Raw genomic sequence first — 18,157 nt, forward strand, 5'->3', positions numbered from 1 at the left:
ATGGCTGCAGTCACCTTTCCCCACGTTGCTGTGAGGGTCTTGGGAGAGCTAGAATGAGCTGCCATGTGGGTGGAAATGGAGAGTTTCTAGAAGATTCAAGTTGAGTTTTCTGGACCCAGCCTCCTGGGTGCTAAGGGACAGCAGGGTAGGGCAGGCCTGACCTAGGATGCTGTCCCCTTGCTTTCTCATGGGTGGCGGGTGGGGCCTTACTAGGATGAGGAAAGGGCTTTGTGGTTTCAAGGCCAGCGATGAGTAAACTTGATCTGGTCTTGGCCAATCCAGTTCCCTGTCCTCAAGGTTCCCTCTTCCATAGCTGGGGTGGGGGAAGGGATGAGCCCCCCCCCCCCCCCCCCCCCCCCCCCCCCCCCCCCGCCTCCAGCTCTGCCTCTGACTGGCAGCTGACCAAGGAATCACTGGGGGATGGAGGCGGGGTGGGAAGGAACTTGTTAAACCCGGTCTGTTGCTTGTTTGCTCTGAGGCTAATTGCTGGGAAAACCCCATGACGTTGAAGCCATCTCTTTCTCTGTTAACAGAGAAAAACAGAAGCCAAAATAAAGCCCCATCCGGAAACATCCCTGACAGCAGAGACAAACAGCCTGCTGGCCTGGGTTACTCATTAGCAAGCAGCTGCGGAGCGAAGCAGGGGTGGGTGTGATGAGCTGCCAGCCGCCGCCCATCACGGGGGGGGGGGGGCGGGCAGCAGGAGGAATCGCTGCGGCAGCTTCAAGTGTAGCCACTGTGCCAAGAAGTGGAAACCACCTTGCTGCGCAGTTATAAGGAGGAAGGGGGTCAAGTGCGGCTGTTGAGTCCAGAGGGTGTTAGAGTGTCCCCAAGGTGACCAGAGAAGTCTACCAGCACCCCTTATGTTCCTGGGGGCTGTGGATCTTACAAGGGTATCCAGCCCCCAGGCTTGGCCACCTCACCCCGTCCCTCCATTCCTTCCCCCTTGGCCCCCATTCCCATTGTGGGACAGGGTCTGAGGATGAGCTGGCAGGGACCCCAGTGCACCCGGTATACAGCGTCCTACGTCGCTTCTCCCAGCATTGTCTGCCCCACAGCATGGAGCTCCCGAAAGCTCCAGGTCCCAGTCACCTTCTCCCTTCCTCTTCCACAGTGCCCAGCACACCACAGGTGTTAGGGTCATCCTGAATGAGTGACTCACCCAGGCCTAATGAGGAGCAGAATCCCTTGGGGATATGGTAGATCCCCAGGAGATGCTGGAATCCTTGGAGCCTCCCTGTATGCCCCCAAATCTGGTGCCGTGGAGGGAGCATGGGGAGTGGCGTAGGCCTCTCTTCTGGCCTCTTACAGAAAAGCAGGTGTCCCAGCAGAGGCGTGCTTGGGATCTCAGTCACTCCAGTGAGTACCAACTCCTGTTTGGCGCCTTGGGGGAGTCATATGAACCTTCTGCAAGGCCCTGACCACCCCAGATGTCCCAGGTTCACCTGTTGGGGTATCTGAACCACCCCCCAGGCTTCCTCCTGATGTTCAGGTCCTGGGAACCACCACCATTCACCATTCAGTGTCTAATGAATGACCATGGTTTTAATCCTAAGATCTAAAACCTCAGGGAACAGGCTGATTATGCCAAGGCCTTCCTGCAGCTCAGGGGCTCTGAGCTAGAGACACGTGCAAGGACATTGACTGGTGCCTTCACTGTCCTATGCGACCTCTATGGCTGCCTCCAGGGAGCCGTGCACGGGCCCTCAGCTGCTGCTCTGGAGGAGCTCCGGGTCCAGCAGGGAGACAGGCGTGGGGACAAATAATGTCAGTGTGGTCGTGGGCAAGTGTCCCCAAGGTGCTGTGGGAGCACAGGGGCCCTACGTAACTGCCCTGGGCACAGGGAAGGGGTGAGTGAGTTAGGGAGTAGGTAGGTGTGTGAGGGTGTATGAACCCAAGCGTAGGAACAAAGCTTGTCCTGCGACTTGAAGGACGAGGGGGAATGGGGCAAAGAGAAACGGCCACGCGGGCAGCGAAGGGGTATGTTCAGGGTCAGGGCGCGTCCCTGGAGCCTAGCGAGTCAAGAGTATTTTGATGCAGTTAGAATCCTCGGACTTGCCCCAGCCATCTGCCACCAAGGAAAATAACACCCACATGGTCCTGAGCATGGTGGCAGGAAGCATCTTACCCGGTCTGGGGCTTCCTTTCCGGATCTGTAGAAGGGGAATGTTGGCCACGTGTAGAACGCTACCTTCCCACAATGAGGCTTCCTGGTTCTTTGTGCAGGTGAGAGGAGGCAGGGGAAGTGGCTGGGCCCTGTTTCCTGAGGTTTGTGGGTGTGTATGTATGGACATGCTGTGTGTGTACGCATTGGATGTATGTGTACGATGTATGTAGACACAGTATGGTGTGTGTACAAGCGCATGTATGTATACACAGCCTATACATAGACTTCAACTTAAACAGATGCCTGTATGGGTGTTTGTCCCCCAAACCCTGAGTCTCCTCTGGGCATCATCCATATCCTGGTCGGTCATCTGTCTGCTGTTCCGAGAAAGAGTCCAGACCAGAGGATCTCAACCCTGTCTGCCTAGTAGAATCCCCTGGAAGCTCTTAAAAAACCCCAGTGCCAGGGCCACCCCAGACCAGTCAGAACCAGAATGGGGCCCCGGTGTTGGCATTTGAAATCAACTAGCCCAGCTGTCGAGATTTTAAGTGGTTCTCAGTCCCAGCTGATCCTTGAAGTCACAACGATGCACAGCCTCTAAGCCAGGCCTCAGGTGGTTAGGAGGCCACAGCCCTGCCCCCTGGGAGGGGCTAGCAGAGCAGCTGGACACGGGGACACCCTGGCAGGGAAGGAAGGATGGGGCCCCCGAGCTGGAGGCTGCAGGCCAATACTGGGGACCCCTCCATCAGTGGCCCCTCAGGTCCAGGATTTCCCTGGAGCAGGTGGACCTGCCCCCGTAATGGCCTGTTGACCTCATCCTGCCAGGCTGAGAGTGATGCTAGTTAGACCAGGATCTTCTAAAGCCAGGAAATGGTTTGAGCTTAGTGGCAGCAAGGTCTCCAGGCCCTGCTGGAGATGGGCGCTCGTGGGGTGGGGTAATGGGCACGCAGGGAGCCTCGGACATTCTCCTGCTTCAACAGTGGGCTGACCTGGTGCCCAGAGGCGGCTGTTGACCTGTGCCTGGTCACTTTCCAGGTCTGGAAACCAAGGGCACAGAGACGGTGTACAGTGAAATCCGGAAGGCTAACCCTGGTGAGTGAGGGCCCCTGACTCCCCCAGCCTGGGGGATGCTTCCCCCTGAATCATCCGTGGGGCCTTGGAAGTGGGCAGGGAGAAGAAGGAGCAAAGGAAGACAAAAAGGGGTATTGCCCCTTACACTGAAGCTGTTGACGGCCTCTCTCCTCTCACCCTTAAAAAGTAGCCACATGTTACGTGTGTTGTAATTTAGTTCATGAATGCTTATTAAGTGCCTATTGCATGCCAGGGAAACAGAACCTCACACGTTCGTACCCAGCTAATGGGCAGCTGGGCTGGAGTGTGTCCTGGCACCACTGTGTGCTCACGTGACCTCAGGAGAAGCAGCATGGCCCCACCTGTTCTCAGGTGCCAGCCAGGTCGCCTCACCTGCCCTCCCTCTCTGCCCCCCACCCCTGCACGGGGCCTGGTGCACAGTGGGCGCCCAGAGTTCATAGACAGTCAATGCTTTGCTTTGAAGACATTGGGTAGCTTCGGTCTTTCTGAGAACACGCTGCCTGGGGGTGGGGTATGGATCTGCTCCTTTGATTCTCCCTTTCTTTGAGGCTGGACCGCAGTTCAGTCCCCATCTCCACCACTTCCCCATGAAGAGCTTCCCCCAGGACTGAGCACAGTGCCCAACCAGACATGGAACTGGGGAAGCTCCCAGCTCTGTCATTTTTTGTATAATTATTCTATCCCATTCTGGGGAAATGAATGGAATACAAACACTCCTTTCTAAATTCTGAAAATAAGTCACAACCCAAAGGCATAATTCTGGGGGAAATAGTCACTACGTGGATATCTTGCTTTGTACAACAAGACTGTATTTAAGTGGATTCTCTGGGGAGCATTACAAGTGGCCGGGAAGCTTCGGTACAGCCCGGCTACTTGGAGCGCGGTCCACAGACCGGTGCCCATGGCGGTCTCACGACCAGCCCAGACCCACGAGAACCAGAATGTGACCTCTAGCAGGCTCCCAGATATTGGTGACACTACCAACATTGGAGAAGCGCTGCCTTAATAGGAAGAAACCCACTTTTTATCTGAAAGAGGAAACTCCCCTTAGTTAATATATTTTTATAAATGGTATTTTCATGGGTAGAGCAGAAGCTCAACCCCTTGTGAAACTTGACACTGATTCTCAGAAACCATCTCCTGGGGCAATTTTCGGTTTCAGTATCTCATTTTGTACTCTCAGTAGGTTCAGAGCTAGCAAAATGCAAATTGAGAAATAAATAGATAGACCTTCTCTATCTTTCCAGTGTAACAAAAGCTAGAGCTCCAGTAGGGTCCATGCTGGGTCCTGTTGGTAATTGTGTGAAAACACCCCTTCTGCTCTCCTCGAGGTCCCCGAGATTGTTCACTTTTAGTTACTTTGGTTATGCAAACAGATTGAGCGCTTACTATGTTACAGTATCTCTTTGAATCCTCACAGTAAGTACCATTTTACAGATAAGGATACTGAGGCATAGAGTGGTGAAAACACTTGCCCAGGTTCACGCAGGAAGCAGGTCCCCAAACTGACCCACCCTGGAGCTGGTCTCCACACTCCTGATCATGGCTCATGGAACTGCACTGCCTTTGGTTTTGGGGAAAGGAAGCTGGTGATGTGTGGGGCCCGCAGGGATTCCCCCACAGGTATTCCCCCACAGGAGACCCACAGGAAGTCTCCGGGTCTGCTGTGGCCTGAGCCTGCTGCTGGAGGCTCTTTACAACTGGAAGAGGCCATTTCCAGTGTGTATCCCAAAGGGTCTGTGTTAGGTGCCCCGCAAATTAAACTGACGAAAGACAGATTAACAGGAGAAAAAGAAAGTGATGAGAAACTGCAGAATGGTTAGAAGTGGGGGCTTATTTCCAAGTTAACTGAGAATAATATTTGTAGAGAGGTGACAAAGTGGGAAGGAAAATACATGGAGGAAACGAATGGAGTCAGGTTTGTTTATGTAGGTCCATCCCAGCCCTGACTTTGTCGTCTTTGCAACCAGAAACTTCCCCACGAGAGGGGATTTATGGCTGTCCTCATTACTCAGGAGTGTCTGCTGCTGGTCACATAAGGGAAGCTCCGGAAGGCTGCTTTCTGCATCTGATGAATGTCATTTGCCCCCAGCTTGAAATAACCCCATGCCAACATGGCATGTATGGAGGTGGCATATTGTGATTTCCCACACCTGCTTTAGGGCAGCCATTCTGATGGGTTCCCTCGGGGGCCCTGGGCTGGTTCTCCAGGCCCGAGTCCTCAGTCCCCTGCTGTGGGAACCCGACTGCTCCCTCTGGCCTAAGGCGGGAATGGACCGCAGGACCCAACCCTTTAGGGTTTCAGGGTGGTAAAGGGCCCTATTTTGCTGACAGACATCTGAGCCCCAGTCCCAGTGCTTCCACTTGGCAGCTGTGTGACTTTGACCAAGATGACTAACCTCTCTGAGACTCCAGTTTCTTCCACTGAGCTTAAATGGGGAAGGGGGGAGATGGTGCTAACTACCCCCAAGCACTGGTCCTGGTAGTATCCGTATCCTACAGTGGGCATCCAAGCCCTTTAGCCAAAAGATGCCAGAGAAACTTGAGCCCAGGCAGAGCCTGGAGCCGTGTCCCGACTCCCCCCACCCCAGGGCACTCCCTGTGCCCCACCTGGGCGTCAGGAGTCTGCTGGGGCTTGGGTGCCTCTGTAATCTGGTCTCTGGCCAGGCAGCCGGCTCCTGCCCAGCGTTTTGAGGGTAGAGAGAGCCCTGGGTCTCGCAGCCAATGCTGCCTTGGAAGTGCGCTGGCCCCTCACTGAAGAGGCTCCGTCCAAGAAACCTCAGGAGCTGCTGTTTTGGAGCATTTCCTGCTCAGCTGCTGCTCCCCTGGAGGGGGGTGGTGGTTTGCTGCTGGCCTCTGGTCAATTCTCTTCCCTGTCCTTTCCTCTTACTGTCAGATGCCGCTCTGTGCTCGGTCCTCAAAACCACCCCAGGGCTGACGGAGGCTGTGCTACTGTTCCTGTTCTGCACATGGGGAAATGGGCCCAGGGGTTAAAGAACGTGTCCCAGTCATGATCCCAAGGCCAGTGGTTGGCAGAGCAGGGATTCGGAGGCAGGGAGCCTGGCTGCAGAGGGGTGCACCTCGCGTTTCCTCTGCCAAACCCATGGACAGCATGCTGCTACATTTTCCGGTGCTCTGTTGGGCTTCCCATTATCATCGGTTTCATTAGAATATTCACATCTGTTAAGAGTAACAGCCTGTATGGTCTGGGTGACCCTGGGTGAGTCGTGGAGGCGCTTAGGACCCTGGTCACCATCTCTGTGAAAGGAAGGGGATGAGTCCAAACCTAGATGGAGTGTTCTCCAGGTCTGTTAAAACACAGGTGGTATGGCACCACCCCCTGAATTTCTGACTCAGTAGGTCTGGAGTGAGGCTAATTTGCCTTCCTCACAAATTCTCACATATCACGGCTATTGGTCTGGGGACCACACTTTTAGAAGCCTCTTCTAGGTGCTTCCGAGTTCCCTTCTGATTATACCACTCCAGTTATGTTCTGCTTCTTGTTTGAATAGGGTCTTTCTCACTCCTCGGCAGTCTTGGGAGGATCACTCAGGGTTGGCCAGCAGAGGGAATCCTCCAACACGGGTACCTGCGTGCGGGCGTGTATGTGGGGGCACGGGGGGCAGGGGGAGGGAAGGGTGACACCTAATAACATAAAGGCTCTGGTGAGGGTGGGTCCCTGGACAGGCCAGTGAACGGGCTGCGTGCAGAGCTAAGTCTTCTCTAACCTTTCCTTCTTGGGGTTTTATTTTCCCCACCGTAATTTTTCAGTCCTCACCACCTTCCGATCAGCGGCAGCCCTTCAGGGCTGGCTATTTTGGGAAATGGCTCACAGGGCGTAGTTCTGGCTCTTAAACCCCCTTTTTTCCCCTGAGTGATACAAAGGAAACTGCCCCTCTAGATAAGCTAAAGGGCATCGGGCAGGCCTGCCTCCAAGGAGCAGCCCCAGGGCGGAGCTCTGGGTAGGACCAGCGCCCTGGGGAGAGGGCTGTGGACTGCGGGCTGAGGGGTGGCGGGCGTCTGTAGGCCGGGGGAGGAGCCAGGTCTGCAATCTTGGCTTTAGGCTCTAAGCTCAGCTTTGTGTGTGTGTGTGTGTGTGTGTGTGTGTGTGTGTGTGTGTGTGTGTGTGTTAACTGTGACAAAATATATATCGCACTTGGCATTTTAATCACTTTTAAGTGTATATTTTGGTGGCATTAAATACATTCACATAGTTGTACAACCATCATCACCATCATCTCCAGAAAGTTTCCATCTTCCCAAAGTGAAACTTCACACCCAGTAAACAATAACTCGCGACTCTCCCCGGCCGCTGGCCGCAGCCGTTCTACTTTGCATGTCTGCGAATGTCTGAGCTGTGAAGCTCAGTGTTTTCATGTCAAGTGAGGTGGTTGAATGGATGGTCTGAAGCGCCGTCCAGTTAGAATGTTCAGAGAGTCTCCGTCCTGGCAGTTGGAAGTAGTGTCATTTGGTCCGTCCTGAACCATTCCCCTGTACGTGTTGGTTCTAAGTAACTTCTGAGAGTTACTTCCTAGGTCCCTTGAAGCCAATCCTAATCCTTTACTCACCCTTGACTCCCTATAGGTGTTTGCTTCTAAGCCTGAGTTTTCCCTTCACATCTGAATTAAGTCATGGATCTCAGGGGCCAGCTTACTGTGCTTCTGCCACGTTTGTGTTGGCTGGAGTCCACCTGGATAGGTCTCTGCACTGTAGTCCTGAGGGGAACACCCTAAGTGGGAGATAGAGGCTGGGGGTTGGGTCTCAGCCCTGCACTTATCCAGTTATATGACTTGGCTCCCGCCCCTCAGTTCTCCCTCGGGTGTTAGTTTTCTCATTAATTTTCAACAAATGCCCCTCCCCGATGTGGAACGGCTACGGAACACTCAATGTTCAGGAGTGTGTATGCGTGGGGGGGGGGGGAGTAAGCGCTGGGGTGGGCAGGTGGGTTCAGTAAAATTCATAGGAGGGGGCATCTCTTCCAACTCAGTGTCCCCTGCTGGGGACATCTTGTCCCTACCATTAACTCAGTTGGGGCAAGGAAACCCCTGATCCTGCAGCTTTCCCCTTTCCAACTGTTTGGTGATTCATGATAACACGTTAGGGAAAGAAGGAGAGGGGTTCTCAGTACTAGGAAATTTATTTCTGAGAGACCAAACTGAGAGAAGCCTAAGGAGAAGGGAAAGCAAGCCTTGGAAAACAGCCAGAACAGGGTTGAGAAAGAGCTTTTACATCTATGCAAGATCAGCTAGCTAGGTAATGGAGACCATGCAGATAATTTCTCATAATTTAGATCTGCAAGGCTAGCACTTGAGGTTTTTTTTAAAGTACTTATTCATTTTTCAACGATTTGCCTAAGGTCAGGTTGCAAATCCCAGTCAGCAATGGTGGCTCTGGTTATGGCTTCTGATCTGGCTTTCCAGAAACGGGAACGAAGTCTGTCTTTATGTCTCTTATTAAGCAGTAATGTAGGTAGTCCGAAGAAGTGAGTGTTTAAAGAAAGTCATACAGGTTACAGTTTGGTACCTTTCTCTGTTAACACTTAACTGGAACCAAATTTTACTCCCATCTCCTATAACCTTGGACTTGACGCAGGATAATTGTCACGCATCTGAGTTCTCTCGATGTAGATGGTGGTGTCCCCCCGGCGGGGGGCTCGTTCATAACTTTGGTGCTGTGAGGTGCAGGGTGACCTAGCATCAAAAGCCCCCCACCCTTCCCCCAAATACCACCCCCCCCAAATCTTTCTTTTCACCTGTCATCAACTTCCTCCTTCTCTGACTAATCCAGGGAAAGTTTTGAGTGTCTTTTCTTCCCCTTGCTCTCCTAGTGAGAAGAACTAAAAGGGAGACGTTCTAGCTGGGCAGGAGCCTCTCCATTAAGGCGCGACTCCCTCTGGCTTTCCCCACAACTTCGCTCTCAGCCTGGCTGAGCCTGGTGTGATCTGCAGTTTCTGACTCACCAGGAAAGTTTGTCTCCTTACTCTGATTCAGTGCTTGACATTTTCTAGTGCTCCAGCTCATTCTAAAGGCACTTCATAAAATAGCTTGCAGCTCACCCAAAGCAAAGCCTATTAATGTATATTTACACTGGATATTAAAGCAGAAGAGCCAAGTGGTTTCCTACAATCAGCGACGCAGTCAAGTTCTTCCCTAGGAAAGAACTCGGGTCTAGGATGACATCCACAGCTTGGAGCACTGGTTCTCAAGACAGGAGACATTTGGGGGAGGGGGGGTAGAAGCAGTACTATAGCATCTAACGTGTGGAGGCCAGAAATACTGCTAAACGTCTTACAACGTACAGCACAGCCCCCACAGCACACAATGATCCAGCCCAGGGGCGCCTGGCTGCCTCAGTTGGAAGAGCATGAGACCCTTGATCTCAGTCATGAGTTCGAGCCCCACATTGGGCATAGAGATTACTAAAAAACAGCAAGTAAACTCAAAAAAGAATGATCCAGCCCAAAATGTCAATAATGCCAGTGTTAAGAAATTATAGGAATTTACCTCCTATGAGTCTTCCAACAGGAGAGCTGGTTTTCCTCTCTAGATGCCCGTGCCCGCCTCAAAAGCTGTCCTGGGCACATCCCACCTGACAACTCCAGGCATTGGGAAGAGATGCCACATCCTGCTCCAGACACTAACCTGCGCCTTTTGGGTCAGGCACTAATCCGAGTATCTGCTCACTCAAGCCTTCATCTTCTAGTCTCTCTTTTGCTGGTGTTCCAGATGTTTCCAAAGTGGTTAGAAATTTAATATTCTAAGAGTAGCTGTCGTCAAGAAAAAACTATAGAACAGAGGGCCTCTCTGTTGCAACCCCTCTAGGAGGGAGAGAAGAGTACTTGGGGGTCAGTCCCCACCCATCCTGTGTGGTCCAGAGCCAGCCAGGCCAGCGGGCACTGCCAATCCTGCCCCCACGGGGCTGTTTCCTACTTCAGAATCCAAGAGGGTAAAGAAGTACTCTGAAAAAAAAATGGTACTACCCACCAGATTTTTTTTTAAGATTTTATTTATTTATTTGAGAGGAGAGAGAGAGATAGAGCAAGCAGGGGGAGGGGCAGAGGGAGAGGAGGAAGCAGACTCCCCACTGAGCAGGGAGCCTGACATGGGGCTTGATCCCAGGACACCAGGATCTCGACCTGAGCTGAAGGCAGACACTTAGCTTAACTGACTGAGCCACCCAGGGGCCCCCACGAGGTTTTATTTTTGTGGTGATTGCTCTATGACCAAAAAGAAGCAGAAACTACAAGTATGCATAGACCTAGGGTTCCTTCAGTATTTACCAGCATATTCAAGGTTTTGGTATTTTATATTCGTATTGCTTTAGGAAACACAGCTTAAGGCTCTTTCTTTCTTGTGTCTGATTGCAGAGCCCCTGGGGCTTTGGGGGAGTGGGAAGCATGGGGTCCTTCGGGTCCTTCCAGGTCAGGTTTGGGTAGGAGGTGGGAGTGCTGCCCAGGCCTCACTCAATGCGTGGAAGTTTACACAATGGCTTGACTTCGCGGTCAGGCTGATTCATCCATTTGGCCGTTGACGTCTGCCTCTGGCCCAGCCAGGACAGAAGGGGGCCCCTTAGGAACTTCTGGCCCTGTTCCCTCTCATGGGGACGCACAATAGAGCTGTGATAAGACAGGGTTTGAGGGGGAAGTGGACTTTTGGAAACAGGATATTTTTAAATTAGAGAAAGAAACAGAAGGGTTGTGACTCCCGTTGTGACAGGTGGGCCCTGAGACTTCCCCAAACTCAGAAGGGACTGGGTTTGAGGTCAGGCAGCTGAGCAGAAACTGAGGCCCCTTGGAGCACAACCCTGTAGTAACACTGAGGACTCGGAGGGGATGGGGGATGGCCCTCCTGCCATTACCTCCACCACCTGCAAGAATGGCAAGCATCCCCCATACCCACATCTCCTCCCTTCCCCAGACCAGAAGTCCCCATGCTTCCTCTGTCTTCAGGTCTGTGTCCATAAGGGGCTGTTTGGGGATCAGCCTCAACCATGTGGACTCCTGCCCATTTAGAAACTGCTCTTAGTGGGGGCCTGGTCCTTTCCAAAGGGGCAAACCACAGCCCTCTCTTGCCTGTGGTAGTGAAAACCATCTCTAACTAACACAGGCGGGGGTGGCTCACCCTTAGCACAATGTCTCCTGTTCTCGTTGGCCTTTCTTCACCTGACTCTGATCTTCCTGACATTTGGCCAGGCCCATCTTCCTCACTGCAGCCAGGCAGGGGCAGCCAGACCCCGGGCACTCTGGCAAGAAGACAGTGTTGAGATGAGGCTGTCCAGGGGAAGGGGAGGCCCTGCCATTCCAGGCAGCCCTTGGGCTCTTGGGCCATATATCCCAAGAGCAGGAGGCAACGTTTATACCTTCTGCTCCCTTGATCCCACTCCTGGGAATGGACAAACTAGTAGGAAATATGGAAATAGCTTTATTCCCAGAGAGGATATGGCAGCACTATTGAAAATAGCAAAAACTGGGAAAGAACCTAAATTTTTAAAGTAAGGAACTGGATAAGTAAACAATTGCACGTCTATTTAATGATAATTACACAGCTACTACCAATTATGTTTAAGAAGGTGTTAGAAAATGTTTGTAAAATCGTGTTATGTAAAAAGGATAGGCTATAAAATGGCCTATATTGTATATCAGAACTCAAGAGAAAAGCCTCCTGAGAGGAGAAAATCACTGGAGGACAAAAGCGTCCACAGGGTTTGAAGAGTGGAACCAGAGATCATGTTTATCTGCTACTTTCTACTTCTCTGTAGTTTTCAGGTTTTTTTCCTGAAATAACATGCAGTATTATTATTATTATTTTTAGCTATTTAAGGGACACCTGGCTGGCTCAGTAGAGGCTCTGACTCTTAATCTCAGGGTCATGTTCAAGCCCCACCATGGGTGTAGAGATTACTTTAAAAAAATATCTTTAAACTGTTTTAAATGTCCACTGAGCTGCCAAGGATTTTATATGCTTGTCACATGGGGCAACAGGGTCCAGAGGAAGCTGTCTGTGGGCAAAGGAGCCATCCAGCTGAGTACCCAGTAAGCCTGTGGCTCCAGGATCTCCTTCTGCACCCCTAGGCTACCCTTGGAGTTCCTGATATGTTGTGGGAGGGAGGGAGCCTAAGGCCCTCTCTGCATCCCTCTCACTTCCACGTTATCCTTTGTTTTGCAGATTTCATGGAAAACAGATATTCTGTAAGTACACATTTCATAAATATTTTTTAAATAGCCCACTGAACAGTGTAATATTTCCAGACTCACCCAGATTCTGCATTCCCATTAATTACACCCCTACACCGGCCTCATCTGTTTTAGACCAGGAGCCCCTGGCAACTCGGAACTAGCCTGGAACAGTGAAGGCTTGGTCGTCAGCCTGGCCCTGTGTTCTGGGCCTGTTGTGATTTCAAATATTCTCTCCCACTGCTCCATCATTACTTCTCAGCCCTCCTAAGAAGGGAGACATCCCCACCACCACCACCACCATCACCACCCTGACAGGACTGGGAATCTAGGGCCCTTAGCTCCCCACAAGTGAAGTGTACGTTTCCCCCTAGTCCACGTTCAGGCTTTGGAAGCGAGGCAGCCTGGGGTGGGGGGAGTATGCTTGAGGAGGCGAGGGTCCAACAGCTCACTTAAACTTTGAACTCTGAGAGCCTCTGCCAGTCACCCTAGTACACCAGGCTCTCTGCTGTCAAGGTCCTTGACCCAATGAGGGAATTAGATAAGTTAACACTGCTGAGAAAGCAAGCCAGTCATAACTCACGAGACACTATGGAAAGGCGGAAGAGAGGCTGGCCTGGTGAGTGGTCTTCTCCAAGGAAGGGGTCGCTGGGACAGGCCGGCCGTGAGGAATGAGTCTGACTACAGCAGGCCAAGCAGCTCAGAATGGGAGGAGAAAGGGCGTGGGTGGCAGGTGCTAGGAAGAGGTCAGTTAGGGCTTGCATGCAAAGGACTCCAACACCTCGTTACGAGGTTTCGCTCTGTAGGAAATTGAGGATTTAGGAAGCTGCTACTTGGCAGCGGGTTATATTTTTTAAAAATGTAGAGGTCCAAGTTCAACTTTTGCCAAGACCTGTCTCCTCCCGTCTTCCCGCTCCCGACCTCTCTATGAACTACTCAGCAGTGCAGGGGTTAACGAACTGGGCAGCCAGTACCTTGAGAAATGAGGAACTGCTTCTTTAAGGTCTGGGAAGAACTCTCTGCGAAATTGCTGGTAGCCCTTCCAATGGGCCCCCTGGCTTCCTTTGTTTTGCTGGAGTCTGAATTCTTATAAAATAGGGAACTCATTATGCCTTTGACGGGCAGGAAACCACTGACATTCTTTTTACGGAGGAAAGCTATCAATTTGAGGAAAAGAGGAATGAAATGAATGTCTTTTTCTAGCCTGAACCCACCCAGACTCCTGAAACCAGAGACTTGCATTGGAAGGACAGGGGGCCCAACTTATAGGTGAGAAAACTGAAGACTGAATGGGCTCAACAGCCTGGCCAGGGTCACCCAGCTAGGTCATAGCAGAGCTGGACTAGAACGTAGGTTCCGAGACTCTCTGGTCAGTCCCCGACACAAGACTCCCTTGAAGAAGTGACATCACTGTTCCAGCCGTCATGGCCTTGAGAGAATGGAAAGTAAGAACTTTGCTCCGCAGGCAGTGTGCCACCCAGATAAAGCGATGCTCTTCTGCTACAATATCCAGAAATGTGTCCACCCAAGGCAGGTCTGCGGGACCCGCGGGACCAACTTATTTACTTTGTCTTCAATCCAAGTGGTCTCTCTGGACAAAAGCCCTGAGCTCCAGGACAGATAGAACTTTCCTTTTCCCCAGAAGTTGGCCCGTGGGTCCAGAAGTCTGCTCCCAGGATGCCCCTGAGAGCTCACCCGCCACCAGGCCTGCCCACCCAAATAATAAAGCCTTTTGGCGGGAGCTCTGGGGTGCCCAGGCATTGGGAGAGAGATTTTGAATCTTTAAGGGAATGCATTTTGTTTATAAAAGCAGCAGGTATAGTTTTGCTAATAATCAGCTGGTGAGGGTCAGGAGAAAATTAATTGAATTGCCCAGCAGGGAAATGGGAGGGGATTTCCTTCCTGAAATCAAACCTGGCGATCATTCCCAGTTGTTTAATGGCCGTTGCTTCTGAAAACACACTGGAGGAAATATCTTAACAATGAGATAGCCACTTAGCCAAATACTAATTTAGTATTGTTTGACTTGCTTCAATGGCACATTCTGACTTCATTTTTCCTCTGCCATTTTTGCCTTGTTTATAAATTGTGTTTGTGGCCCAGGCAGACAGATAACGTGAAAGAGAACACCTTGTACTTAAAGGAGTGAATCTGGACCTTCCTGGGGCTCGGGATCTTGCAGACAGCCTTGCCTTCTTAATAGCAAAAAGGTGGCTCCCAGTCACAACTGACCTCCTTCCCTCCGGGGAGCCAGCTGGCCCCTGGGCCGAGGTGGGAACTGGACTATGAGTGCAGCTCTCCAGACGTCTTTGGGGTGATCCTGTCCTCCTCAACCTAAGCCTCCCAATCTGTAAAACGTTGATGATGAGACCGACAAAAAACACTGCCAGCCACACGTTAGAAGGGTCTTATGGGTAAAATGAGAAACGTGTGCCAAGTGTTTTGCAAACTGCCATATAAATGCGGCTTGGTTATCCTTTAAAGTGCTTTTCATCACTCTGGCCGTAGGAGGTATGGATGGGGATTTACATCACTTAGCCCTGAAATGCCTCTTCACAGGATTCAACCAAAGCCGGGCTCTGACTTAGGAACAGAGACCCCCTGCCCCACCCCCGTCCCCTGACCTAACCTTTTCCTGATGGGCTGTTCAGTAGCCACGTCACTTTGGGCAGATTTCTTAATCTCTTGAGGCCTTGGTTTCTTCATCTGTAAATTGGAAGAAATAACCACCCCCCACCCCTGGTTGTTGCAAGGATTAAATGAGGATCTAGCACAGACTTGGTTTATTGGAAGTGCTCTCTAAGGGGCACATTCTAGAAGCAGGAAGTAGAAATCCCAGGGGTGTTAGAAGCAAAATGACCTTTGAGAGCGTTCACACCATGTTCTGGGCAGAAGTGCAGTGATCTCATGGCCGTACTTGGGTGGCTGACAGCTGGCCTCTGACTGAAGTACCGGGAAGGACAGGTCTTGGATGTGAGCATGTTAACCTTTACTTCGAGGTCCGGTTGATAGTGGCCCAGCCCTTTCCATCCGCAGTCCTCGCCTCGCCTGGCGAAGGAGAACAGAGGCGTCTAGGGAGGGACTTGGTCTGGGGCCTGCAGGAAGGCTGGACACCAGGGTCACCCCTCTGGGCAAAGCGGAAGAAATGAAATGAAGGGAGCTGCCAGGGCTGGCAGGCCTCCAGCCCCCTGGGGCCAACACTGCTGTCTTGGCCCGCTTGCCAGGGTCTCTGCTGGCAAAGGAGGAGACAGAGCCTGGGCCTGCCAGCTGGAGCCCTTTGGAGCTGCATCCTGTCTGAGACGCTCCTCAGACATGGCAGGGCCAGAACAAAACAGGGACTTGACCTCCACCCCCGCCTCCAGGACCCCACCAACCTGGCCATGGGGCGCCCAAGACCCTGGCTAATCCCCACAACTGCCCCCACGCTTGCCTCCTTGAGGTCCCCCCGCAGCAGGGTGCCCTGTGCTCACAGAGGGGCCAGAGTCAGGGACTTACTTGCTGCCTGCCCTTCGGGGCCCAGGGCGCCTCCACTCTCACCCCCTTGCTACATCCATTCGTCTAAGTCTGCCCCACCTTGGAGGCTGGCTCCATGACACCTTCTGTGAGTCCCCGGTGAACTCCCGCAGATTGTTAGGACCTCTCCCATGTGGTCGTACCATTTGGCAGTGGTGGATGGGATATACAATTCGTGTGTCCTCAGTATGGATAACAGTGCTTGGGTCAGAGAGGGGTCTGGTCCCTGGTGGATGTGTAGGTGTCAAAAGTACCATACAAAGCAGTTAGAGAACACGACAGTATGGCAAGTGGAATCTTTTTTTTTTTTTAAGTTTATTGTGCAAAACATACACAACAAAATTGACCGCTTTAACCATTTTTAAGTGTCCAGTTCAGTGACATGAGGTTACATTCACATGGCTGTGCAGACGCGACCACCATCCAGCCACAGAACTTTTTCATCATTCCAAACCAAGGGTCTACCCATTCAACAGTAACTCCCCACTTGCCCTGGAAACCAGAGTTTTCCTTTCCATCTCTATCAGCGCGACTGCTCTGGGTCCCTCATGTAAGTGCAGTCTTTTGTCTCTGGCTGCTTTCCCTTAGTAGTGTAATGTCTTCAGCGTTGACCCGTGTCGACTCTGCAATTAAAAAACAGACCTAGAGAAGGTTCATCTCCCGGGAGAGGCAGAGCTGGCGCAAGAAGCCAGGTCTCCCTTAACTCTCCTGGTCTTGCTCTGCGGGGAAGGGCAGCCCCCGCGGGACACAGCCCCGGGTGTGCGTGCGGCGGGTGCTTGGCGGAGGCGCGGGGTGTGCTCACGTGCGCCGCGTCCCCAGGGAGCCGAGGCCGCAGCCCTGCCGAGCTGGCGCGGGCGGACGGGAAGAGCGAGTGCTGCTTTGGAGTTCCTTTGTGAAGGGCCGGCTGCAGTCCTTTCCACCAGGCCCGGCTTCCGTCCGGAAGGGCGTGACCGTAGCTTGTCTTCTCTCTCGTCTCTACAGAGAACGGAAGGCTCCCTTGACGGAACTTAAGGCCGCGGGAGCGGACGCGCCCCCCGGGGGGGACATCCACGTTCCCAGAAGAGCAGACATCCCTGTATTCCAAGAGCTCTGTGCATGTATTTATGAACCCGCCCTGCTCCCGCCGAACACAGCAGCCCCTCAGGCCGAGTCACCCGTTCTCCAGGCGTCTTCCGACCTTTCTGTGGGGCGTGGAGAGATCCAGAGGGGCTGGTGAATTCCCACCCGGCCCCCCCTCACCAAGCTGGAGCATCCTCAGGAGTGGAGAGCTGCAGAAGGAGGTTCAGGGTAAACAGGCCATTGGGATATTTTGAAACTTGAATATTTTATCTTGTACAGAGATAAAGAACTTTTCCCAGTATCTTCACACACACAAACCATTTTTGTTTTGTAGTCGATCACTTCCAGCGAATGGCCTGGCTTAGGGGCTAGTTTTTCTCTTTGCCTTTGGTCCTTCAAAGGCCTGTGGTTCTGGGTAGTCCTTGTTCCTTGGAAGGTACACAGCACCGGCCAGCAGCTGCACCCTGTTCCCTCCGTGACCTCGCCTGCCACAAATGCGAAACCAGAGCTGCCTGGGAGCGACCCTTTGAGATGCCAGCGTGAAGCTATGGTTCATTCCGGGCAATGCACAAAATAGAAAATGACATTGGACAGAGCACAGATGTTCTTAAGCTGATTTTCTATACCCTTTCTTTCTTTTCCTCTACCATGCTGAAGGCTGCAAGACAGAAGGGTGTTGGCCTACAGCAGATATTGTTTCTAATAGAAAAACGAAATGCATATTTTTCTTACTAATTTTTTTTTTTATTTATTCCTTGCTAAAGAAATGGTCTCCTGAGGTCTTAAGATAGAGACTTATGGTCTCTTGGTCTAAGATAGAGACTGATGGTGCCTCGAGCGGGTGGACGAGTAGCTGTGGCCATTTTGTGGCGGGATTTCACTAGGGAGCAGACCTAACTGAACCCGTTTCCCCCAACCACCTCAGTGACACAGCTGCAAGGTTTTGTATTAAATAAATTTGATCTTTACTCTTCATGGACCTGTGAAATGTTATCTTCTAAGAAGCCACACACACATAGGATATCTGTAGTGTTCGAGGACTCCAGGCCTTCTGAAGTCACAAAGAACCAAGCAGGCCTTATCAGCTGGTCATCTCACACGGGCCCAGGGACTCTGGTCTTCGTCAGAGGCAGGGCTAGAGGTAGTCTGAGTGTCAAACGGTGAGTCATTACCATCCATTGGCTGGTGCTTCAGTGTTTGCTTCCCAAGCCAAA

General features: G+C 52.0%; 1 protein-coding gene across 4 annotated transcripts in view; it reads left to right on the top strand.

The window, feature by feature from the left end:
* Window positions 1-17,919, top strand: part of PECAM1 (platelet and endothelial cell adhesion molecule 1) — a 55,667-nt gene extending 37,748 nt beyond the window's left edge. The window contains exons 14-16 of one of the 4 annotated variants that reach the window (XM_026512468.4): window positions 3,143-3,199; window positions 12,364-12,386; window positions 16,866-17,919. In XM_026512468.4, the coding sequence (XP_026368253.1) occupies window positions 3,143-3,199; window positions 12,364-12,386; window positions 16,866-16,895 (110 nt within the window). In that variant the 3' untranslated portion in view covers window positions 16,896-17,919. The remainder of the gene's footprint in view (window positions 1-3,142; window positions 3,200-12,363; window positions 12,387-16,865) is intronic. The other 3 variants (XM_026512470.4, XM_026512471.4, XM_026512473.4) reach the window with 3 other exon arrangements.
* The last annotated feature ends 238 nt before the right edge of the window (window positions 17,920-18,157 follow it).

This window comes from Ursus arctos, unplaced genomic scaffold (genome assembly GCF_023065955.2).
Source record: "Ursus arctos isolate Adak ecotype North America unplaced genomic scaffold, UrsArc2.0 scaffold_24, whole genome shotgun sequence".
Classification (NCBI taxonomy): Eukaryota; Metazoa; Chordata; class Mammalia; order Carnivora; family Ursidae; genus Ursus; species Ursus arctos.